The 26,585-nt window shown below is 42.1% G+C and overlaps 1 protein-coding gene across 1 annotated transcript in view; it reads right to left on the reverse strand.

Annotated features, from left to right (window-relative positions):
- Positions 1 to 26,585, reverse strand: part of renbp (renin binding protein) — a 128,426-nt gene that overhangs the window by 96,885 nt on the left and 4,956 nt on the right. The window contains exons 2-5 of the mRNA XM_034171672.1: positions 24,966 to 25,071; positions 24,800 to 24,875; positions 15,434 to 15,509; positions 70 to 248 (exon numbers count right to left, since the gene is read on the reverse strand). Of these exons, the coding sequence (XP_034027563.1) occupies positions 70 to 248; positions 15,434 to 15,509; positions 24,800 to 24,875; positions 24,966 to 25,066 (432 nt within the window). The 5' untranslated portion in view covers positions 25,067 to 25,071. The remainder of the gene's footprint in view (positions 1 to 69; positions 249 to 15,433; positions 15,510 to 24,799; positions 24,876 to 24,965; positions 25,072 to 26,585) is intronic.

The following is a 26,585-nucleotide window of genomic DNA, read 5'->3' on the forward strand; positions in this document are numbered from 1 at the left end:
GAAATAGCAAGTTTTTGAGATGCACCTATATCTATATCCATACAAGTGTTACTTTAACATTTTTTTCACCTGCATGTCCACATCACCAGTGACCCTACTCAGTTCATCCATGGCCATGACGTAGAAGCACTCGCTGAATATGGTCCTCTGAATTTTGACTGGTTTTCCATCCCTTGTCAAGCAGAAAGCACATTTCCATGGGTCACTGCTGCTGGAGAGACGAGCAAACTTTCTCAGGAAGGCTCCTCCTAAAATGCACACCGTAGCAGCAGAAATGAGACAAATGGTACAAACACAAGCAAGATGAGAACAAATGTTACAGGAAATTCCAAATGCTCAACAATAATTACTTACAACAATAACCTTTTTTGTTTTTGTTTCCCCTTATCTTATACAAACTTGTATCAAAAGTTGGAGAAGTTCATGGATTTGTCGTAAAATGTTTGTCATAAAGTAGTGTTCAGAATAATAGTAGTGCTATGTGACTAAAAAGATGAATCCAGGTTTTGAGTATATTTCTTATTGTTACATGGGAAACAAAGTACCAGTAGATTCAGTAGATTCTCACAAATCCAACAAGACCAAGAATTCATGATATGCACACTCTTAAGGCTATGAAATTGGGCTATTAGTAAAAAAAAAAAAGTAGAAAAGGGGGTGTTGACAATAATAGTAGTGTGGCATTCAGTCAGTGAGTTCATCAATTTTGTGGAACAAACAGGTGTGAATCAGGTGTCCCCTATTTAAGGATGAAGCCAGCACCTGTTGAACATGCTTTTCTCTTTGAAAGCCTGAGGAAAATGGGACGTTCAAGACACTGTTCAGAAGAACAGCGTAGTTTGATTAAAAAGTTGATTGGAGAGGGGAAAACGTATACGCAGGTGCAAAAAATTATAGGCTGTTCATCTACAATGATCTCCAATGCTTTAAAATGGACAAAAAAAACAGAGACGCGTGGAAGAAAACAGAAAACAACCATCAAAATGGATAGAAGAATAACCAGAATGGCAAAGGCTCAATCAATGATCAGCTCCAGGATGATCAAAGACAGTCTGGAGTTACCTGTAAGTGCTGTGACAGTTAGAAGACGTCTGTGTGAAGCTAATTTATTTGCAAGAATCCCCCGCAAAGTCCCTCTGTTACATAAAAGACGTGTAGAAGAGGTTACAATTTGCCAAAGAACACATCAACTGGCCTAAAGAGAAATGGAGGAATATTTTGTGGACTGATGAGAGTAAAATTGTTCTTTTTGGGTCCAAGGGCCGCAGACAGTTTGTGAGACGACCCCCAAACTCTGAATTCAAGCCACAGTTCACAATGAAGACAGTGAAGCATGGTGGTGCAAGCATCATGATATGGGCATGTTTCTCCTACTATGGTGTTGGGCCTATATATCGCATACCAGGTATCAATCAATCAATCAATCAACTTTTTTCTTATATAGCACCAAATCACAACAAACAGTTGCCCCAAGGCGCTCCATATTGTAAGGCAAGGCCATACAATAATTATAAAAAACCCCAACGGTCAAAACGACCCCCTGTGAGCAAGCACTTGGCAACAGTGGGAAGGAAAAACTCCCTTTTAACAGGAAGAAACCTCCAGCAGAACCAGGCTCAGGGAGGGGCAGTCTTCTGCTGAGACTGGTTGGGGCTGAGGGAAAAAACCAGGAAAAAGACATGCCGTGAAGGGGGGCAGAGATCGATCACTAATGATTAAATGCAGAGTGATGCATACGGAGCAAAAAGAGAAAGAAACAGTGCATCATGGGAACCCCCCCACAATCTACGTCTAAAGCAGCATAACCAAGGGATGGTCCAGGGTCACCTGATCCAGCCCTAACTATAAGCCTTAGCGAAAAGGAAAGTTTTAAGCCTAATCTTAAAAGTAGAGAGGGTATCTGTCTCCCTGATCTGAATTGGGAGCTGGTTCCACAGGAGAGGAGCCTGAAAGCTGAAGGCTCTGCCTCCCATTCTACTCTTACAAACCCTAGGAACTACAAGTAAGCCCGCAGTCTGAGAGCGAAGCGCTCTAATGGGGTAATATGGTACTACGAGGCCCCTAAGATAAGATGGGACCTGATTATTCAAAACCTTATAAGTAAGAAGAAGAATTTTAAATTCTATTCTAGAATTAACAGGAAGCCAATGAAGAGAGGCCAACACGGGTGAGATATGCTCTCTCCTGCTAGTCCCCGTCAGTACTCTAGCTGCAGCATTCTGAACCAACTGAAGGCTTTTTAGGGAACTTTTAGGACAACCTGATAATAATGAATTACAATAGTCCAGCCTAGAGGAAATAAATGCATGAATTAGTTTTTCAGCATCACTCTGAGACAAGACCTTTCTGATTTTAGAGATATTGCATAAATGCAAAAAGGCAGTCCTACATATTTGTTTAATATGCGCTTTGAATGACATATCCTGATCAAAAATGACTCCAAGATTTCTCACAGTATTACTAGAGATCAGGGAAATGCCATTCAGAGTAACGATCTGGTTAGACACCATGCTTCTAAGATTTGTGGGGCCAAGTACAATAACTTCAGTTTTATCTGAGTTTAAAAGCAGGAAATTAGAGGTCATCCATGTCTTTATGTCTGTAAGACAATCCTGCAGTTTAGCTAATTGGTGTGTATCCTCTGGCTTCATGGATAGATAAAGCTGGGTATCATCTGCGTAACAATGAAAATTTAAGCAATACGTCTAATAATACTGCCTAAGGGAAGCATGTATAAAGTGAATAAAATTGGTCCTAGCACAGAACCTTGTGGAACTCCATAATTAACTTTAGTCTGTGAAGAAGATTCCCCATTTACATGAACAAACTGTAATCTATTAGACAAATATGATTCAAACCACCGAAGATCATTTGTAACCTTCACTAATGCTGTTTCTGTACTATGATGAATTCTAAAACCTGACTGAAACTCTTCAAATAGACCATTCCTCTGCAGGTGATCAGTTAGCTGTTTTACAACTACCCTCTCAAGAATCTTTGAGAGAAAAGGAAGGTTGGAAATTGGCCTATAATTAGCTAAGATAGCTGGGTCAAGTGATGGCTTTTTAAGTAATGGTTTAATTACTGCCACCTTAAAGGCCTGTGGTACATAACCAACTAACAAAGATAGATTGATCATATTTAAGATTGAAGCATTAAATAATGGTAGGACTTCCTTGAGCAGCCTGGCAGGAATGGGGTCCAATAAACATGCCGATGGTTTGGACGAAGCAACCAATGAAAATAACTCAGACAGAACAACCGGAGAGAAAGAGTCTAACCAAATACCGGCATCACTGAAAGCAGCCAAAGATAACGATACATCTTTGGGATGGTTATGAGTAATTTTTTCTCTAATAGTCAAAATTTTGTTAGCAAAGAAAGTCATGAAGTCATTACTAGTTAAAGTTAATGGAATACTCAGCTCAATAGAGCTCTGACTCTTTGTCAGCTTAGCTACAGTGCTGAAAAGAAACCTGAGATTATTCTTATTTTCTTCAATTAGTGATGAGTAGAAAGATGTCCTAGCTTTACGGAGGGCTTTTTTATAGAGCAACAAACTCTTTTTCCAGGCTAAGTGAAGATCTTCTAAATTAGTGAGACGCCATTTCCTCTCCAACTTACGGGTTATCTGCTTTAAGCTACGAGTTTGTGAGTTATACCACGGAGTCAGACACTTCTGATTTAAAGCTCTCTTTTTCAGAGGAGCTACAGCATCCAAAGTTGTCTTCAAAGAGGATGTAAAACTATTGACGAGATACTCTAACTCCCTTACAGAGTTTAGGTAGCTACTCTGCTCTGTGTTGGTATATGACATTAGAGAACATAACGAAGGAATCATATCCTTAAACCTAGTTACAGTGCTTTCTGAAAGACTTCTAGTGTAATGAAACTTATTCCCCACTGCTGGGTAGTCCATCAGGGTAAATGTAAATGTTATTAAAAAATGATCAGACAGAAGGGAGTTTTCAGGGAATACTGTTAAGTCTTCTATTTCCATACCATAAGTCAGAACAAGATCTAAGATATGATTAAAGTGGTGGGTGGACTCATTTACTTTTTGAGCAAAGCCAATAGAGTCTAATAATAGATTAAATGCAGTGTTGAGGCTGTCATTCTCAGCATCTGTGTGGATATTAAAATCGCCCACTATAATTATCTTATCTGAGCAAAGCACTAAGTCAGACAAAAGGTCTGAAAATTCACAGAGAAACTCACAGTAACGACCAGGTGGACGATAGATAATAACAAATAAAACTGGTTTTTGGGACTTCCAATTTGGATGGACAAGACTAAGAGACAAGCTTTCAAATGAATTAAAGCTCTGTCTAGGTTTTTGATTAATTAATAAGCTGGAATGGAAGATTGCTGCTAATCCTCCGCCACGGCCCGTGCTACGAGCATTCTGACAGTTAGTGTGACTCGGGGGTGTTGACTCATTTAAACTAACATATTCATCCTGCTGTAACCAGGTTTCTGTTAGGCAGAATAAATCAATACGTTGATCAATTATTATATCATTTACCAACAGGGACTTAGAAGAGAGAGACCTAATGTTTAATAGACCACATTTAACTGTTTTAGTCTGTGGTGCAATTGAAGGTGCTATATTATTTTTTCTTTTTGAATTTTTATGCTTAAATAGATTTTTGCTGGTTATTGGTGGTCTGGGAGCAGGCACCGTCTCTACGGGGATGGGGCAACGAGGGGATGGCAGGGGGAGAGAAGCTGCAGAGAGGTGTATAAGACCACAGCTCTGCCTCCTGGTCCCAACGCTGGACAGTCACAGTTTGGAGGATCCAAGAAAATTGGCCAGATGGTATCATGGATCAGTTTGAATATGTCAAAATACTTGAAATGGGTGTTTCAACAAGACAATGACCCCACACACACACTAGTAAACCAGCAAAATCTTGGTTCCAAACCAACAAAATTAATGCCTCGCAGATGTGAAGAAATAATGAAAAACTGTGGTTATACAACTAAATACTAGTTTAGTGATTCACAGGATTGCTAAAAAAAGTAGGTTGAACATAATAGTTTTCAGTTTGTAGCGTCAACAGCAGATGCTACTATTATTGTGAACACCCCCTTTTCTACTTTTTTTTACTAACAGCCCAATTTCATAGCCTTAAGAGTGTGCATATCATAAATGCTTGGTCTTGTTGGATTTGTGAGAATCTACTGAATCGAGTGGTACTTTGTTTCTCATATAACAATAAGAAATATACTCAAAACCTGGATTAATCTAGATGGACCCAACGCCCTTTCCCCCCCAGAGGACACCACAGTCAAACCCTGAGGGCGGAAACTGGGGGGGGGGAAACAAAAGACACCCCAAACCCCCCCCCCCTCCCCTCCCGGGTGCAGAGGCTACCTGGGAAACGCCCAGCACAACCTAACTGCACCCCTCCAGCAATGCCGACACTACGGCACACCCGGCTGGAGTCAGACGAGAAGAGAGGGCATAACAAAAAACAAAGAGAAAAAACAACCCAAGTACCACCCCATCACCCCCCAGGGGACCGTTCCATCTAACCCTGGGGATGTGAAACAAAAAGGAATAAAAGAAAAAAAAACAGACCAACACACAGTTGTTTGGGTCCTTTTTTTTTTTGTTCTTTGTCAGACAGGCTGCAGGGTCACAACCCCAGACAAATAGTGGACAACAAAAAAAATAAAATCCCACACAAAAACCAACTCAAAAAACACCCACACAAAATGAACTAACACAAAACAAATCAGTGAGTTATACCGTCAAGCTCAACCAAATGGAACACACCTGTTCCTACTCAAGAGCTTGACGGCAACGTGATTCAGTCACCACAAGGGGGAGCCAGAGTGCTAAAAATGAAAAAACCCCTTTGGCGACAGAAAAAAACAAACGAGCTGCTTTTGTGTGCGCAGCTGAGTGCAACACACAACCAAAATGTGCTCAACTAAATAACGCCGGAGCTGATACAACAGACGCAGTAGTTACCTTTATCCGGGGAAACGGGGCTACGACTGTAACACAGGAAGCCCAGCGACCCGTGCTAACAGAGCTCCGCCGTGCGCGTGAACCCATTACAAACGCACTCTTGCAGCTCCCGTTTACACCTCTTATCCGGTCGGAGCGTGACGCGAAGCCGTCGCCAGTCACACTCCACCACGACCCACGGATAAGGCACAACACAGGAACACGGCTGCAAGAGAGCACAAATCAGTAGCCAGTAATGGGTTCTCAAACACGCACCTTCCGGGCGGAGAGCCCCGCAACTGATCCGGATAGCCACTGAACGTCTGCTGCCGCCTTCCCGGCGCGTTACCGTCTCTGCTACCGCTGGGTCCGTGATGTTTGGCCAGAGACTACTGTTATGTGTCGGACGCAGCTCGGAGAACCGACCAGCGTTTGAAGGACCCAGTATGAAATAAGCAGAGCACGGTACAAAGGCTAACTGAATTTAATACATAACAGTGATAATAACAAAAAGGTGCGGCCTGGCGTGGTGCGCTCCCAGCAGCGCTAACGGTCCGGAGTCAGAAGCTGTTTCGGACCCAAGGACCCCGCCGACACCCCCCAGGTGGCCGCAACAACCGAGTCTGTGAAAGAAGGAACCATTATGTGAGTCCACACTCTACACACAGAACACTTAAAGGTGTACAAACAGCAAACACTTCCTGGCTTGATTACTGATCAGCTTCCCAACCTGCAGGCATGGAACATCCCGTTCACAAAACTCCACTGCAGTGGAAGCTGATACATGACTAACAAACAGCTCAATACAATAAGGTGTGAGGGACACCACATTTACTGACTGTATAACTGTTAGTCACAAAATCTAACGTACCTCAGGAAGTGTGCTGACGAGCGTGAGACCTCACCCCCTCCTCTTTCACAGACTGTGCATCAAACCTGGACGTTCTCAGCATCCGCTGTTGATGAGATGGCTCCCGAGACGACGATCTCACCCGTCTGGTCACAAGGTCGAGTCTCTGGCAAATACACACTGTGCAGTCCAGTCTTAAATGCCAACATGTTCCAATCCATCCAGATGCACCACAGCTGTGAGTCCTGACGAGTCGCAGGTGATCAGGGTGAGGTCCTGACAGCCTCAGCAACACAGCCACTCAGTCCCAAACGCAAGCCACCTGGGAGGAAAACCAAAAAAAACAGAAACAAACCGGCAGCCAGGCCCCCCCAGCCATATAACAGCACTACTATTATTCTGAACACTACTGTACATGGCTGTGAAAGGAAAATTGTGAAATCCGAGGAAAATTTGCAGCACCCACAGGGCCCCAGTAATTTCAGCATTTCCTGGAAGAAAAAAATCTCAAAAGAAGTGCATATTTAAATGATCCTAGATTCAACCTTTCATTTGAACTGTCGATGACAATGTTGAAATAACAGAATATGACATGGAAGTAGGACCTGGAATGACTTTCCTTCCAATTGTAAACCAAATTATGCATTAACTCAGAACAATTAAAGTACATGATATTCATGAAGACTGAAAAGACTGTTACAGCATTTCAAGAACTGCAGCTAAAGCTTGTAGAATATTTTGAAAATCGTGGTAAAATAGCAATAACATACCTTAGGGCCCCTTCACACATAATATGATTTAAGTCGACTAACGCATGAAGGAGAAATTGCATGCCAACTGTGAAAAATCGGAGCTCCCTCCAACGCCTCACTTGTTGCTACAACTATTTGCGCACACCAGCAGCTGACAGACGGAGAGTGCCCCGTGAGAGCCCATTCGATCCCTCTTGCGGCAGGTCTCAGCCAAATTCCAGGTGACACACATGAACATCCACAACACAACGGCTGGACACTGGATGTGAAATTTGTCTAAGTGCCCCAACAAGTGTGACTCTGCAAAAAGCAACACACGTGACCTGTATGTGTATCACACGTGTGCACGTGTGTCATGCCCCCCGCCCACCCAACACATGTAGCATGCCGGGGGGGGAGGGGGGCACACTTGCATACAATGGTGATACAATGCTGAAATGTATGCTGCTCAGACATGATCACAGGGGACCGGACAGGCAGGTCTGAGCGCACACAGCACAGCGAGGTGCCTGTCAACTGCTGACCAGAGACTCACTGACAACTCACATAACACAGACACAGAGTGACACGTTGGTGTGTGCGCTGAAATATGATGCCTGCAACACGTTTCAAAAAAGCTGGGGCAGTGGTATGTTTGCCACTGTGTTACATCACCCTTCCTTCTAACAACACTCAATAAGCATTTGGGAACTGAGGACACTAATTGTTGAAGCTTTGTAGGTGGAATTCTTTCCCATTCTTGCTTGATTTATGACTTCAGTTGTTCAACAGTCCAGGGTCTCAGTTGTCATATTTTGCGCTTCATAATGCGCCACACATTTTCAATGGGTGACAGGTCTGGACTGCAGGCAGGCCAGTCTAGTACCCGCACTCTTTTACTACAAAGCCACACTGTTGTAACACGTGCAGAAAGTGGCTTCCGAGGATGAACAAAAAGTCTGTGGGGTATAGAGCCTTCTCCTACCGTGGTCCAGCTCTTTGGAACGATCTACCTGCTGTTATTCGGCAGTCTGACATGGAGATTTTTAAATCAAGACTGAAGACCCACTTTTTTAGACTGTCTTATCATTAATTTTTTAATCTGTTTGTGTTTGCTTTGTAATTGCTTTTTATTCTACTGTGTTTTATCTTTTTACTGTGCTTTTCTTGCTTTTAATTTTGATTTTAGATTAATTTGTGTTGTTGTGTATTATGTGAAACGCCTTGGGGCGACTTGTCGTGAGTTGGCGCTATATAAATTAATAAATTGAAAAATTGAATTGAATTGGCTTGGCATTGTCTTGCTGAAATAAGCAGGGATGTCCCTGAAAAAGACGTCCCTTGGATGGCAGCATGTGTTGCTCCAAAACCTGGATGTACCATTCAGCATTGATGGTTCCATCGCAGACGTGTAAGTTGTCCATGCCATGGGCACTAACACACCCCCATACCATCACAGATGCTGGCTTAGCGCTGGTAACAATCTGGATGGTCTTTTTCCTCTTTTGTCCGGAGGACACGGCGTCCATGATTTCCAAAAACAATTTGAATTGTGGACTCATCAGACCACAGCACACTTTTCCACTTTGCATCTGTCCATTTCAGATGAGCTCGGGCCCAGAGAAGGCGGCAGCGTTTCTGGATGTTGTTGAAGTATGGCTTTCACTTTGCATGGTAGAGTTTTAACTTGCAGTTGTAGATGTAGAGACGAACTGTGTTAACTGACAATGGTTTTCTGAAGTGTTCAAGAGTCCAAGTGGTAAGATCCTTTACACAATAATGTCGGTTTTTAATGCAGTGCCACCTTAGAGATCGAAGGTCATGGGCATTCAGCCTTGCCGCTTACGTGTAGAAAGTTCTCCAGATTCTCTGAATCTTCTGATTATATTATGGACTGTAGATGATGGAATCTCTAAATTCCATGCAGTTGAACATTGAGAAACATTGTTCTTAAACTGTTGGACTATTTTTTATAAGCAGGTGTTCACAAAGTGGTGATCCTCGCTCCATCTTTGCTTGTGAACGGCTGAGCCTTTTGGGGATGCTCCTTTTATACCCAATCATGACACTCACAATTAGTGCCCTCAGTTCCCAAACTCTTATTGAGTGTTGTTAGAAGGAAAGGTGATGTAACACAGTGGTAAACATACCACTGTCCCAGCTTTTTTGAAACGTTTTGCAGGCATCCATTTTAAAATGAGCAAATAATTGCGAGTAATCTGAATATCACCTCACCCATGTGAGTTCTGTTCCACATAACGCGTGGTCTGTCCTGAGGTGCGCCGTCCACAAGACACACGTGTCGGGCCGGCCACGTGGGGCTGGCCGGACATGCTGCCAGCAGATGTGGACATGATAAGAGTGCCCTGCTTCTCATTCATGCCATTTCATGACTGTACCTCTGTGACCATGGGTGATCTTCAGAGGAACAAATGGACCATACTTGTATTGCCGCTCGATAAGAGGGATTCAATAAAATGCGGTGTTTTTTATGGTGTGTGGTTTTATTTTTTAAATATGTCCATGTCCTTGTTCATTTCAGGCATTTTTCTGCACCTTTTACAGGCCAGCGATGGTAGCGCAGTGGGAAAGTTTCTGGCTGGCAATCAGAGCTTTTGTAAATTGCAGGTTTGAATCCCGTGGGTGGCATGTATTTTTTATTTATTTATTTTTTCACAGTAGCTGTGTGATGTGGTTACACATGGTCCAACTGCTAGCACTGTGTTCCCGCTGCAACGGTTTCGCACACGTGACGATGTCTTTGTACGAGCGTGCACAAAACCATTGCAGTGGGATCGTTCACACTTGCCTGTCAACTCGATGTTTTCATAGTTCGCTCATACGAGGTGTTCCGCCGTGATTCGCCCTGAGTTGTACTTATTCATACTATGTGTGAAGGGGCCCTTATAGTAAAAAAGTCACACATTCTTGTGTGAATAACTGTAAATCCATTCAAAGCCACAGTGTCTTTTTTCAAATGAAACAAAGTCTACATGAGTAAAAAGTCACATAATCTTGACTGAAATCCTGTTTGAACAGCACAATGTTTATTTTCCAAGGAGAGAAAAATTGTTATCGTTTCCTGATGGCATACGAGGTCTGTCCAAAAAGTATCGGACCTTTTTATTTTTTGCAAAAACCATATGGATTTGAATCATGTGTGATTGCATCAGCCAAGCTTGAACCTTCGTGCGCATGCGTGAGTTTTTTCACGCCTGTCGGTTGCATCATTCGCCTGTAAGCAGGCTTTGTGTGAGCAGTGGTCCACCCCTCTCATCGGATTTTTATTGCAAATAAATGTCTGAACGATTTGGAGCTTTGCTGCATCAAATTTTTCCAGAAACTGTGAGAGACCTCCAGCTGGACACCATTCGGAAAATTTAGATAGCTTTCAGCGATGATTTTATAGGGATTACACAGATTAAGGAGTGCTCCAGCTGGTTTAAAGACCTCCCACAGCGCCTGAGAGCGCGGCGCGCTCCGAGCGCCAATCGACAAGCTCAAACCCCGCTCAAACAACCAGATCATTTCCAACATGAAGGCTTTGTTGATCCGGGACGTCGTCTAACTTTCACAAAAAAGGCAGAAGGCGTGGACATCAGCACTTTTTTGGCACATTCTACTGTTACAGGAGTTTTTTTTCATGGAAAGAGAAGCGGAGGATTGCGCCACCATGCCGCTCATGGCGCGGGACAAAACCACCTCCGTGTTGGTCTCACGGCAGCACCTTCTTGACCTTAGACCTAGACAGGGCCCTCGTTACATCCTCCTGTACAATTGTGAGACCATTCTCCTCATAGCTCACCAAAACCTCCACTCGCTCCCTTTCCAAGGTGTCAAACTGACAATAAAATTTGTTTAAATCATTCGGGAGAGAGTTACCAGACGTAACCATGTGCTCACTCCTGGGCCTCCAAGAGGTGATGGCACTCAATCCCTTCCACATCTGTTGTGGATTGTCCTCTCTAAAATAACTCTCAATCTTCTCAACATAGGCCTGCTTAGCAGCTTTAACTGATCTCTCAAAGGTGTATCTGGCCTGCTTATAGGCATCGACATTACCAGAGCTGAAGGCTCGAGCACGTTCCTTTAACTTCATGTTCACGTTTGCGTTTAAACACTGGTTTTTGACTTCCCTGTTGTTTCACAACCTTCTTTGGAATACAAGAGTCAACACAGAAGTTTATATATCCAGTAACAATCTCACAGTATTCATTCAGATCCTCAGATGGAAACACAGACCAATCCGTAGCGTCAAAACAGCTTCGCAATTTTAATTCATTGTCCTTAGTCCAATGTCCAGTGATATAGGCTTTACGTGTCTACTCCTCTGTATATATGTAGGAAGAAGTAGAATCGAGGAATGATCAGACCTGCCAAAAGCTGGTCTCAAAGTAGACCTGAATGCAGATTTCACATTACTGTAACAGTGATCCAAAACTTGTGTGCCTCTGGGGAATGTTTCACATATTGATAGTAGTTGGAAAAAACAGACTTAAGATTAGTCTTATTAAAGTCACCTGCTACTATAACCACTGCGTCTGATTTAGAGTTCTCACATTTTAGTATAATGTCACTCAGTTCATCTGGAGCCACAGAAGCGTCCACACATGGATGTATGTACACTGCGCACAAAAACATCACTGAAAACTCTCAAGGGAGATAAAAGGGGTGGCACTTCAGAACAAGGCATTCTAGATTAGCTGTACATGTTATGTTGACAATAACACTGTCTGTGCACCAAAGATTATTAATAAGGAAACACACACCTCCTCCTTTCGTTTTCCCGGTGTGCTCTTTTGAACGATCCAAACGATGGACAGAAAATCCCGGAGGCTGAAAAGTAGAATCCAGTATGTTGCTGTGAAGCCAAGTCTCTGTCAGGCAGAACACGGAGCAGTCCCGAGCCTCACGCTGGGTTTGGATACAGCTTAGCAGGTTGTCCATCTTGCTGGGCAGAGACTGAGCATTTGCCAGGTAGATTGAGGGGAGCGGGATCCTTGTCGGGTGGCTGCATAACTTAACAAGGAACCCTCCACGCTTTCCACGGTGTCTGCGTTTCCGTCACTGGCGACCTGTGGCATCTTCGCTCTGAAGCTCAGGTCGTGGTGTACGTGGTGTGACTTTCACCAAGCACCTTTGCTTCGCTCCCCGCCTCTGCACCACGACTCCTGGCCCCTCGTACATCGAGTAGGGCATGTATCAAAATCATCACACCTCAGTTCAAGAATCACAGGAGTCGAAGCATTATCCCGAATCTTAAGAGGTGCCTCCCGGTCATATTTAATTGTAGCGAATGTTTCTACGGCGAGAACAAACAACAAAAAACACAAAGTGCACAAGAGAGATCTTGCCACGGCGCCTTCTCTCGGCGCCATCTTGGGCAGGTCACCAAAGTCTCGGTCTGACACCAAGTTTGACAAATATATCATATAGCAAACGAACACACTGATATTTGAGAAGTGAAATAAAGTTTCTATTATTTACAGAAAGTGTGCAATAATTATTTAAACAAAATTATGCATACATTTGGGCACCCTTGTCATTTTATTGATTTGAATACATTTAGCACTAATTATTGGAACACAAAATTGGTTTGGTGAGCTCACTGACCCTTGACCTCTTTACACAGGTGAATACAATCATGAGAAAGAGTATTTAAGGTGGCCATTTACAAATGTTTCCCCTCTTTGCATCTCTTCTAATGAGTGGCAACATGGGAGCCTCTAAACAACTCGCCAATGACCTGAAAACGAAGATTGTTCAACATCATGGTTTAGGGGAAGGATACAAAAAGCTATCTCAGAGATTTCAGATGTCAGTTTCCACTGTGAGGAACATAGTGAGGAAATGGAAAACCGCAGGCAGAGTACGGTTTAAGGCCTGAAGTGGCAGGCCAAGAAAAATCTCAGATAAGCTGAAGCAAAGGATGGTGAGAACAGTCATAGTCAACGCACAGACCTGCTCCAAAGACATACAACATGATCTTGCTGCAGATAGTGTCTCTGTGCATCGTTCAAGTATACAGCGCACTTTGCACAAAGAGATGCTGCATGATGCTGTAATGCAGAGGAAGCCTTTTCTGCATACACGCTACAAACAGAGTTGCTTGAGGTATGCTAAAGCACATTTGGACAAGCCAGCTTCATTTTGGAATAAAGTGCTGTGGACTGATGAAACTAAAATTGAGTTATTTGGACATAACACGGGGCGGTATGCATGGCTGAAAAAGAACAGCATTCCAAGAAAAACACTTGCTACCTACAGTAAAATTTGGAGGTGGTTCAATCATGCTGTGTGGCTGTGTGGCCAGTGCAGGTACTGGGAATCTTGTTAAAGTTGAGGGTCACATGGATTCCAGTCAATATCAGCAGATTCTTGAGAACATTGTCATGAATCAGTGACAAAGTTGAAGTTGCACCTAGGCTGGATCTTGCAACAAGACAACGACCCTAAACACTGCTCAAAATCTACTAAGGCATTCATGCAGAGGAACAAGTACAATGTTCTGGAATGATCACCTCAGTCCCCAGACCTGAATATTGAAAATCTGTGGTGTGATTTTAAGTGGGCTGTCCATGCTCAGAAACCAACAAACCTGAGATGTTTTGTAAAGAAGAATGGTCCAAAATACCTTCAACCAGAATCCAGACTCTCATTGGAAGCTATAAGAAGCATTTAGAGGCTGTTATTTCTGTAAAAGGAGGATCTACTAAATACTGATGTATCTTTTTCTGTTGGGGTGCCCAAACTTATGCACCTGCCTAACTTTGTTTAAAGAGTTATTGCACACTTTCTGTAAATCCTATGAACTTCATTTCACTTCTCAAATATATTTAACTGAAATTTCTGATCCAAACAACCAATGATTTATAAAGGAAAATCATGAAAGTTGCATACAACTGTATCACAATGAGAGATATCTGAAGCTTTTGTACTTTTTGTTTGTCCAAATTAAAAAAAAAAAAAATTAAAAAGACAAACAGGAGATCTCACAGGAATTCAGCGGAAATGCCAAAAGTTGAATACTTCCTGGAGCAACAGTACAGGAGATTAACCTGTTTTTCAGTACATTGTTTTTGCTGTGGTATGTTTAATCTCTGTAAGGTTTTTGTGTAACTTTTGTCTCAATAAAAAAAAGACAGAGATCTCGTGGGAATTCAATGGAAAGTCGACACTGAAACCGGACATGCCAAATCTTCAGTCCACACTGAAACTGGAAATATCAAATGTTGAACACTTCCTGGACCAGCTGTACAGGAGATTAACCTGTTTTTGGGTATGCTGTTTTTACTGTGGTATGTTTAATCTCTGCAAGGTTTTTGTGTAACTTTTTATTTGTCTCAATTTAAAAAAAGACAGACAGAGGCAATCTCACGCGAATAGAGGACATCTCACAGGAATTCAGTGGACAGTCGACACTGAAACCAGGAACGCTAAAGTGAGAGGCAGTGCGCACCTTGACAGCTCATGAGGTCAGTCAGTGACTATTTAGTGTGTAAATTACATGAAGGTTTATAGCCATGCTAATGCTCCCCAGAACATTTACAGAAAAAAAATATGAAACCTGTGCCAAACCAAAATGCACCTCCTTAGATGTGACATAAATTTACTGTCCAGATTAGTTGTTGATAAATGGTACACAAGTCCTCCCAACCCCATTATTATTGTTACAGTCCCTTGAACAAAGTCAAACATCGATAATACCTGTGACCTGGTCCAGGATAAGCGGCTGAAGATGAGTAACTTATAAGTAAATCTCTAGTGCTTCATTTAAAATTCAGTGCAGTGGGGATAAAGGTAAAATTAGAGAAATGGTGTCACCGTCCCAATATCATTATTATTATTATTATTATTACAGAGAAATGACACACATACAGTAAAGACACATACCAGCTTTTGCTGCATCAAGTATTTCAGGCTTCTGGAAACGGTCCATGGTTCGGTAAAGGCGACAATACATCCACACCTAAAACGACAAGAAAAAACACAGATGACAAAACACTGAGAACCTTATCTTCCACAAAGCAGCGCACAGTGCAACAAAAGAATCATGGCTGACTGACAGGTCGGCTCAGACCCTTTAACTCATTAGAAAACCTCTAACTGAAAATATGCCAAGAATACTGTGTTGTGCAGTGCATCATATTGATCACACTGGTATGAAGAGTGGTCTGGGAAGAGCATAGAGATGAGGCCAACAACAGGAAGCATGCCAAGTGCCAGGACCTTGTGTGTATATATGTTGAGGGACAGTCTGCGGCCCCACTCTGATGTCGGGGTTTTGCAGGGCGATCACTCTGCATATTGAGAAAGCAGGGGAAAGCCATCAAATCGGTAACTTAACCTGCAGAGAAACCTGCTAGGTGGCTCATGAATAAGAGGGCAGATTTGTGGGTGAACACTGCTGGGTGCAGGCTGGGGTCTGATCAGCACTGGCTGGGTGTCTGATGAAACACCTGAAAACCCCAAGTTACATCAGTGATGACCAGCTGTATCTTTCTTTTGCACCATATAAACAGGTATATGGAGTTGGCCACGCCCCCTTTGCACTTGCATTCTGAGGTACGGGTCATGCACCATAGGTGGTGGAAATAGGGCCCGAGTGGAATGCTGGATTCACATGTTGACTGCAGACAAATCAGACATTATAGCAAAATCAGCGTTGTCTGTAGCTGCAGACATAAGCTGAGTCACAGACATTTCACAGCATTAATCAGACAGCAGATTATTTAATTCTCAGCATTTTAGCAATTTGCAAATGATTATTTTCAAACAGAAAGCTCAGGCTCTGAGTTCTGCTTAAATGTCAACTTTCTGTGATGTTCCTATGTCACACAACTCATTCCTGTTTATTGATATAAAACCAGATATTTCTTCACTAACACAACAAGATGCTGTGACCCATCAATGCCCGGCCACGTTTGGGTCCAGTTCGGCACTGAGCAGTGGTGGGCACAGTTCTGCTAATCTGCTAACCGCTAATTAGCAAAGCTAACTTTTTTGTTAGCGGATTAGCTTTTCTGCTAACTTAAAAAAAACAACAACCCATCAGCAAACCAATTAGCGTCCGCTAAATTTTGTTCCGCTATTGTAGTCCACTAAAGTTTTTTTCTGGCATAGTTAGTAACGGTGAAAAACATATGTAAACCCTAAAATCATACATGTTGGTTCCTATCTGCAGTGGTGGGCACAGATAACCAAAAAATTAACTTCAATAACAGATAATCAGATAATTGAAAAGTTATCTTCGATAAAGCTAAAACGATAAGCCACCCAAAAATGTATCAGAGGTTACAGATAACCGATACCGATAAATTCCAGTATTGACTCTGCTACACTTGCAACTACTAACAAGCTGATTTTGAGTTTTAACACCACAGTCACTTTTGGAAACATCAAAAGCAACAACAGACCCAAACAATGAGTCAGCACTTCTGTCTTTGAGCGTCCTGCCCCCTGCTGGAAGCTCCTATTTATTACATGACTTCCAGCACAGACACAAGCTGAGAGGAGCCACAAAGCTCAACTCTCTACTCAATCACAACGCTGCCGTCAGGCCAAGGTCTATGGTTTGGTGTATAAATAAAATGAATACTGATAGAATAACTCCATTAATGTCTATTCTGTCATTTGTCCCAAGTTAAAATATAACATATATCTTTTAATGTTGAATAATGCACTAATTCTGAAGTTTTGTAACAAACACAGACAGCTGGCATTCTGGGTAAAATGTGCCTCCGCTAACACTGATTGGTTGACTCATTCATTCTATGTAAACCAACACGTTAATGTGAGGTGTGTCGTGTGTTGGTGTTTACAGATATGCCATTTTTATTTGTAAAAAAAAAGGCGTTTTCAAAAAAAAAAAAAAAAAAAGCCAAGTTGTAATTAGATAACCTCTACTGGTGGTTGGCTCTCACTGTGGTATTGTATCACTTCCTGTTCCGGAGCACAGCAGTGTTTTGCTGTATCTGTTAGCTGTTTAATCTGCGCAATTAGATTGATCTAGATAACTAGATAACGATTTGTTTCACAGTGTAATCTTCACGTGCCTTAACTAAAGCACTCCCTCTGCTGAATCACCTCTAAATTATTTACACATTATTCACTTTGTGTGTTTTTAGGAATCCGCTAGCTTAGCGCAGGTACTAGCTCTTAGCCGATTTAGCATGGCGGCTTCTCCTGTCTCTCCCACACTTTTCTGCTCTGGGTGTGAAATGTTTATTTATTCATCGGCCTCCTTTAGCAGTAATGGTACTTGTAATAAGTGTAGCTTATTCGTAGCTTTGGAGGCCAGGCTGGGCGAATTGGAGACTCGGCTCCGCACCGTGGAAAATTCTACAGCTAGCCAGGCCCCTGTAGTCAGTGCGGACCAAGGTAGCTTAGCCGCCGTTAGGGATCCAGCAGATCCCGAGCAGCCAGGAAAGCAGGCCGACTGGGTGACAGTGAGGAAGAAGCGTAGTCCTAAACAGAAGCCCCGTGTACACCGCCAACCCGTTCACATCTCTAACCGTTTTCCCCACTCGGCGACACACCCACCGAGGATCAAACTCTGGTTATTGCCGACTCTGTTTTGAGAAATGTGAAGTTAGCGACACCAGCAACCATAGTCAATTGTCTTCCGGGGGCCAGAGCAGGCGACATTGAAGGAAATTTGAAACTGCTGGCTAAGGCTAAGCGTAAATTTGGTAAGATTGTAATTCACGTCGGCAGTAATGACACCCGGTTACGCCAATCGGAGGTCACTAAAATTAACATTGAATCGGTGTGCAACTTTGCAAAAACAATGTCGGACTCTGTAGTTTTCTCTGGGCCCCTCCCCAATCGGACCGGGAGTGACATGTTTAGCCGCATGTTCTCCTTGAATTGGTGGCTGTCTGAGTGGTGTCCAAAAATGAGGTGGGCTTCATAGATAATTGGCAAAGCTTCTGGGGAAAACCTGGTCTTGTTAGGAGAGACGGCATCCATTCCACTTTGGATGGAGCAGCTCTCATTTCTAGAAATCTGGCCAATTTTGTTAAATCCTTCAAACCGTGACTATCCAGGGTTGGGACCAGGAAGCAGAGTTGTAGTCTTACACACCTCTCTGCAGCTTCTCTCCCCCTGCCATCCCCTCATTACCCTATCCCCGCAGAGACGGTGCCTGCTCCCAGACCACCAATAACCAGTAAAAATCTATTTAAGCATAAAAATTCAAAAAGAAAAAAACAATATAACACCTTCAACTGCACCACAGACTAAAACAGTTAAATGTTGCTGAGAATGACAGCCTCAACACTGCATTTAATCTATTATTAGACTCAATTGGCTTTGCTCAAAATGTAAATGAGTCCACCCACCACTTTAATCATATCTTAGATCTTGTTCTGACTTATGGGATGGAAATTGAAGACTTAACAGTATTCCCTGAAAACTCCCTTCTGTCTGATCATTTCTTAATAACATTTACATTTACTCTGATGGACTACCCAGCAGTGGGGAATAAGTTTCATTACACTAGAAGTCTTTCAGAAAGCGCTGTAACTAGGTTTAAGGATTTGATTCCTTCTTTATGTTCTCTAATGCCAAATACCAACACAGTGCAGAGTAGCTACCTAAACTCTGTGAGTGAGATAGATTATCTCGTCAATAGTTTTACATCGTCTTTGAAGACAACGTTGGATGCTGTAGCTCCTCTGAAAAAGAGAGCCTTAAATCAGAAGTGCCTGACTTCGTGGTATAACTCACAAACTCGCAGCTTAAAGCAGATAAGTTGGAGAGGAAATGGCGTCTCACTAATTTAGAAGATCTTCACTTAGCCTGGAAAAAGAGTCTGTTGCTCTATAAAAAAAGCCCTCCGTAAAGCTAGGACATCTTACTACTCATCACTAATTGAAGAAAATAAGAATAACCCCAGGTTTCTTTTCAGCAGTGTAGCCAGGCTGACAAAGAGTCAGAGCTCTATTGAGCCGAGTATTCCTTTAACTTTAACTAGTAATGACTTCATGACTTTCTTTGCTAATAAAATTTTAACTATTAGAGAAGAAATTACTCATAACCATCCCAAAGACATATCGTTATCTTTGGCTGCTTTCAGTGATGCCGGTATTTGGTTAGACTCTTTCTCTCCGATTGTTCTGTCTGAGTTATTTTCATTAGTTACTTCCTCCAAACCATCAACATGTCTATTAGACCCCATTCCTACCAGGCTGCTCAAGGAAGCCCTACCATTAATTAATGCTTCGATCTTAAATATGATCAATCTATCTTTATTAGTTGGCTATGTACCACAGGCTTTTAAGGTGGCAGTAATTAAACCATTACTTAAAAAGCCATCACTTGACCCAGCTATCTTAGCTAATTATAGGCCAATCTCCAACCTTCCTTTTCTCTCAAAAATTCTTGAAAGGGTAGGTGTAAAACAGCTAACTGATCATCTGCAGAGGAATGGTCTATTTGAAGAGTTTCAGTCAGGTTTTAGAATTCATCATAGTACAGAAACAGCATTAGTGAAGGTTACAAATGATCTTCTTATGGCCTCAGACAGTGGACTCATCTCTGTGCTTGTTCTGTTAGATCTCAGTGCTGCTTTTGATACTGTTGACCATAAAATTTTATTACAGAGATTAGAGCATGCCATAGGTATTAAAGGTACTGCGCTGCGGTGGTTTGAATCATATTTATCTAATAGATTACAATATGTTCATGTAAATGGGGAATCTTCTTCATAGACTAAGGTTAATTATGGAGTTCCACAAGGTTCTGTTCTAGGACCAATTTTATTCACTTTATACATGTTTCCCTTAGGCAGTATTATTAGACGGCATTGCTTAAATTTTCATTGTTACGCAGATGATACCCAGCTTTATCTATCCATGAAGCCAGAGGACACACACCAATTAGCTAAACTGCAGGATTGTCTTACAGACATAAAGACATGGATGACCTCTAATTTCCTGCTTTTAAACTCAGATAAAACTGAAGTTATTGTACTTGGCCCCACAAATCTTAGAAACATGGTGTCTAACCAGATCCTTACTCTGGATGGCATTACCCTGACCTCTAGTAATACTGTGAGAAATCTTGGAGTCATTTTTGATCAGGATATGTCATTCAAAGCGCATATTAAACAAATATGTAGGACTGCTTTTTTGCATTTGCGCAATATCTCTAAAATTAGAAAGGTCTTGTCTCAGAATGATGCTGAAAAACTAATTCATGCATTTATTTCCTCTAGGCTGGATTATTGTAATTCATTATTATCAGGTTGTCTAAAAGTTCCCTGAAAAGCCAGGCTTACTTGTAGTTCCTAGGGTTTGTAAGAGTAGAATGGGAGGCAGAGCCTTCAGCTTTCAGGCTCCTCTCCTGTGGAACCAGCTCCCAATTCGGATCAGGGAGACAGACACCCTCTCTACTTTTAAGATTAGGCTTAAAACTTTCCTTTTTGCTAAAGCTTATAGTTAGGGCTGGATCAGGTGACCCTGAACCATCCCTTAGTTATGCTGCTATAGACTTAGACTGCTGGGGGGTTCAAAAGATGATCTACGTGTTTCTTTCTCTTTTTGCTCTGTATGCACCACTCTGCATTTAATCATTAGTGATTGATCTCTGCTCCCCTCCACAGCATGTCTTTTTCCTGGTTCTCTCCCTCAGCCCCAACCAGTCCCAGCAGAAGACTGCCCCTCCCTGAGCCTGGTTCTGCTGGAGGTTTCTTCCTGTTAAAAGGGAGTTTTTCCTTCCCACTGTCGCCAAGTGCTTGCTCACAGGGGGTCGTTTTGACCGTTGGGGTTTTTCCGTAATTATTGTATGGTCTTGCCTTGCAATATAAAGCGCCTTGGGGCAACTGTTTGTTGTGATTTGGCGCTATATAAATAAAACTGATTTGATTTGATTTGATAACCGTCTGATATAACCGGTGTCGTCAGTGCGAGTTTTGGCCCTTTTTCAGCTGATTTTTAATTCATGCGAGAATTTTTTGGATTGCACAGATTTTCAGGTTAATTGCGCGTCCTGCATCATTTAGTATACATGGAGTAACGAGCTGCATTTAACATCTCACGACCACCTCCTGATCGCCGATCGTATGGTCAGATGAAAATCAAACCTGTTTGATATTCTGTTCGGCCGTCGTGAGGGTATCCCGCTGCTGAAGCGCTACAAGCGTCCAACCTCTTGCACTGTGCATGTGCAAACACCGCAGACCTGTCATGTAATTTTTTTTGTTTTGTTTTGTTTTTTAAACTTTGATGTCTCTCATCGAGAGTTTTTGTAAATTAAGTTTGAAAAAAAGCTTCTGTTTACATTTTGCTACTGGAAACACGAGTCCAATGTGTGGTTTTTGAATGTACGATATGTGTGAGAACATAAATCGTGTGCTCTGAGCTTTTACACCGTGCGGTTCTGTGGTACAGTTTGAGCTGGAACCAAGTACAGTGATTGAAAATATCAGCCTAGCTTCAGTTTGAATACTGCCATGAACACTACTGGCCAGTAGATGGCAGTAGAGAACTTGAAAACTTGCCAAAACAAAATTCCAGATAATCTGCGTTGCTACTTGCTACGTTTAAGATGCGTGGAATTTAATAAACGCAAACACAATAACAACGTCTATAAACCCAGGGAATATACGAGGTCTGTTAGAAAAATATTGGACCATTTTATTTTTTTCAAAAACCATATGGAATTGAATCATGTGTGACTGCATCAGCCAAGCTTGAACCTTCGTGCGCATGAGTGAGTTTTTTCATGCCTGTCGGTTGCGTCATTCGCCTGTGAGCAGGCTTTGTGTGAGCAGTGGTACACCCCTCTTGTCAGATTTTTATTGCGAATAAATGTCTGAACGATTTGGAGCTTTGCTGCATCAATTTTTTCCAGCAACTGTGAGAGACCTCCAGGTGGACACCATTCGGAAAATTCAGATGGCTCCTCTCCTTTGTTTGCAGAGGGTAGAACTACACATCTGTTCACCTTTGTTTACCATGTTAAATTATCGGACAAAAATTTAGCGGAAGATAATTGTCCAATAATGGTTTTCAAAGTTATCTGAAAAGATAATCTGATACTGAAAACTTCATCTTCGATAATTATCGGTTATCAGATTACTGGAACGGTGCCCACCACTGCCTATCTGCTACATATTTACAGCAGTCAGGCAGCTGTGAGGAGCTGAACTCAACTCTACCCCAGCAGAAGGGGCCTGCTGCATTGCTCCAAAAAAACAACAACAACAAAAAAAGTTATTTACATTCACCGCATACAGTGGTCCAGACGTGAGGCAGAAGTCCTGAAAAGGAAAGCAGGTTTCACTATGGTTTTGATTTATGCACCAAATTACTCTGGATAGTTTAACTACATTAATGTCAACTCTGTAGTTTTTACAAATTGAAAATATAACATATCTTTTAATTTTAAAATAATGCACTAATTCTGAAGTTTTGAACATTAACACACACAGATCCCGAAAGGCATTATGGGAAAAACGAGCACCTGCTCATCACTGATTGGTTGATTCATTATATGTAAAAACCAACACACAAGTTATTGTAACGTGTGTGTTGGTTTTTACAAATAAATGAGTATTTGTAAAATGTCATTTTTTTTTCATTTGTAAAAAAAAAAGAAAGAAAGGCCTTTGCAAAACTGAAAATTCAACTTGATATTTGGGCGGACACTATTCCCACTGCCATTCAGTAATTTTATATAAAAATCAAAACCATAAGTCAAACCTGCTTTCCTTTTCAGGACTTCTGCCTCACGTCTGGACCACTGTATGCTGTGATATGTACATGACTCTTCCTTACAGCAGTGAGCAGGGTGCACAAAGACAGAAGCACTGACCCATTGGTTGTGATGGGTTTGTGATCGTCTGATTCTAATCAGAAGCATTGGCGGTGCTTAAGCTCTGAAAGTTAGCAGTTAGCGGTTAGCTGTAGCTTCCGCAAAATTTTATAGTGGCTTATTGGTTTAGCGTTTTAAAAGTTAACTTTTCAGTTAGCGGATTAGCGGTTATCGAAGCTAACTTCTTGGTTAGCTCCTCCCACCACTAGCACTGGGTGACCTTATGACTTAAACTCTGAGGTCATCAAGTACCTAGCAGGTAGGTTGTTTCAAAATTTTGTGTTCCCACCTCAAGTAATGTCATCTCTCTGAGTCAAAATATGACTCAAGGTTCGCTGATCTTCTGACCTAATTAGTATGCAAATACATTTACTATTGCTATGGTCACGGCCAACCCTGTGACCAGTTTGGTTAGTCTGGTCTAAAAGGGCTTAAAGATGGAGTTGCAAATGCTCCAACGGATGGGCGATGCTGTTGACTACGTCCCCGACTGATGATGGGAAAATTAATTTCCTGATGTTTTTCAAAGCAGATCAACATCCACTTTGTCCTTGTGGCTGCAGCAAGAGAAAAATTAAAGTTTATTTATTTTACCCTTAATTGAACTAATCGAGTACAGAAGATGGATGGATGGTTATTTATTTTTTAGCTTCCTAAGGGCCCTGTCCCACTGGCGTTTAGGAGGATTTGCGCATGAAATGAGGAGATAAAAGCTGAGCGTCCGCAACAAAGGTGGGCGGAAATGACAAATGTCCCGGGGTGGATCAGCGAATACATGAGGAAGAAAAGCGGATATAACAGGGAACAGAAGCAAAGGTGACTGCGGAGGCGCCCCCATGAGGGGCACAGCGGCCGTGATGCACTCGCTTCATCCGTGCCCACTCTGTCTGCATGCACGACATACCATTTGTGACCGTGATGTGGCCGTGCTGGGCACATTTCATATCTGTTTTGCACGCTGTCCCGGTCCGCCTCCAAGCCGCGCCAACCCGTCGGTTGCGGATATCAGCGGATGACGGGATATGCGGCGTGTTGGTTGTGTATGTCCTGCGTATGTCTTCAGTATGTGTTCAGGCAGTGATGCGGATCTCATCCGCAACAGGATTTTTGAGCTGCTCAAAAATCCTGGCTGCGGACATGCGTGCCTCTGCGGATGATCACGGACGTGTTCAGATGGCGGCCGACTCATACAGGAATGTTACACGGTTATTGCGGTTGTTTGGCGGATGTGAGCCACTTTTGTGCGCCTTCCAGCCGCAAATCCTCCTAAACGCCAGTGGGACAAGGCCCTAAGGTTTTGTGTAGATGTCGCTCTTACAGTTAGTGGGGGTGTCATTTTCTGTTGTCATATTACTGGAAGTGACAATTTAACCTGAACGTCCTGCAGACACCATCAACACATGAATGCAATATGGTAAGCTGCACAGTGCATGTTCATACCTGTCTACCCTGCAGCCACACATACTTCAGCTCATCGTAGATTTTCCCATCTCTCCCGATGCAAGTGAAAAAGCCACTACATGAAGAAGCAGAGGTTTGTGTTACTGCAGAAATTGAAAGCACAACAAATTTATTTTTCACACGTATGCACTCATTACCACAGTACCCATGTAAAGTGTCGTGAGAGTATTTGAGCCAGAAGTCCACTACGCTGTCCAGCTCCCTGCGAATCTGCTCTCTACACTCTGCCAAAGTCACCACTGACATTGTTCCTGAAAAACAAATCCATTAATAAATTAGTGTGTGATTATCGTGCATGACTTAAACAGGTGCAGCTGTGCCTTACAGAGGCAATTACAAATCCAATGTAAAAAAAAAAAAAACCTTTGCACAGTTGGCTGTCCAGTTATTTTCATGCCAGGCAACAGTTTTAATCTAAAATTTAAATACAATGTAGATTTTCTTTTTAAGACATAGTACATTGAACAACCTGTGCACCCATGGTTGGCTTCCACCTTTAGTCTAATAAAGATCATCTCTGGTGGGCAGAGTGGGCAATTCCTCCAACGTTTATCCAGTCTCCCTTTGTGAAGGCATTGCCCACATGCCAAAAAAAAATAAAAATAAAAAGCAATCTAAGGGACCCAGCTTGTAGTTGAGTTGTTTTACCCTTCACCTGTCATTTCTCCAAGCTCAGGGAGAGTTCTCCAGTCCTCATGTCTTGACATTGAATGGTCTGCAGTGGCTGCAAGTGTGCGAGCATGGAAATGTACAGCTAAAGTCTCATCGCTCACATGCTCTGCACAGTGTTAAAGAAAACTTATTCAGAATTGCTTATTATTCTGAAAAATGATAACAGGGAAGCAATTTTACATGTTTCCTTATATTGATTTATTTCATTGTTATATTTTTTTGTCATCTGGCAAAGGGGTGCTGCAGTGTCCCCAGCATGGCCTCCCCACAGCTATGACAGGAAGAGTTCCACAGGAAGAGCATTTCCACATAGTGCAGCAGATAACAAAATATTTACAGAGTAAATCTGCAAATGGTGATACAAGCACCAAATTTGGCATAAATACTTAGACATTACTCTTTTAATAGGGTTTTAAAAAGGAATAGTTTGCACCATGTGTAATGCTTAGTTATCATGTTCCGGGGTAACAGATGTCACATGTCATAGAATCCAATGGACGTCAACCTTGTTTGACCTTTACTTTGGAGACCAAACATTAAACACAGTCAAAACTATTCCATTCATTAGCTCAACCATTAATTTGCAACACTTTTTAACAAAACTGGAGCAACTTAAACTTTTGACCCCTGTACAAACTTAAACTGACCTTTGTCACCATTCTTGCTGTTTTTACCCCATAACTCCAGAACATTCAGTCACAGATAGTCAAAACTATACCTTTTTGAAATTTTTATGATCAGACAAACAATGTGGTGTAGTTTTCAATGTGATTGGAGCATTTTTTATATATATATATATATATATATATATATATATATATTTTGACCCCTACCTGGTTTAAAAATTTAATTGGCCAGTTGTTTTTTTCAAAAGAGGAATGTCTAAGGAGAAATTTGCGCTGATTTTGGCTCGTGTCACCATTTGAAGGATTGTTTCAGTTATCTGCTGCACTAATAGGCAGTGGAGCAAAATCAAGCCTCCTGTAATATTGACATGAGCGAGGCAAGTTTCACAGTGGTGAACAAGGTTCCAAGAAAATGTTTAATTTGTACATTTTAACACCTTTATCGGCTTTAAAAAAACATCACAATT

Source organism: Thalassophryne amazonica, chromosome 6, assembly GCF_902500255.1.
Source record: "Thalassophryne amazonica chromosome 6, fThaAma1.1, whole genome shotgun sequence".
Classification (NCBI taxonomy): Eukaryota; Metazoa; Chordata; class Actinopteri; order Batrachoidiformes; family Batrachoididae; genus Thalassophryne; species Thalassophryne amazonica.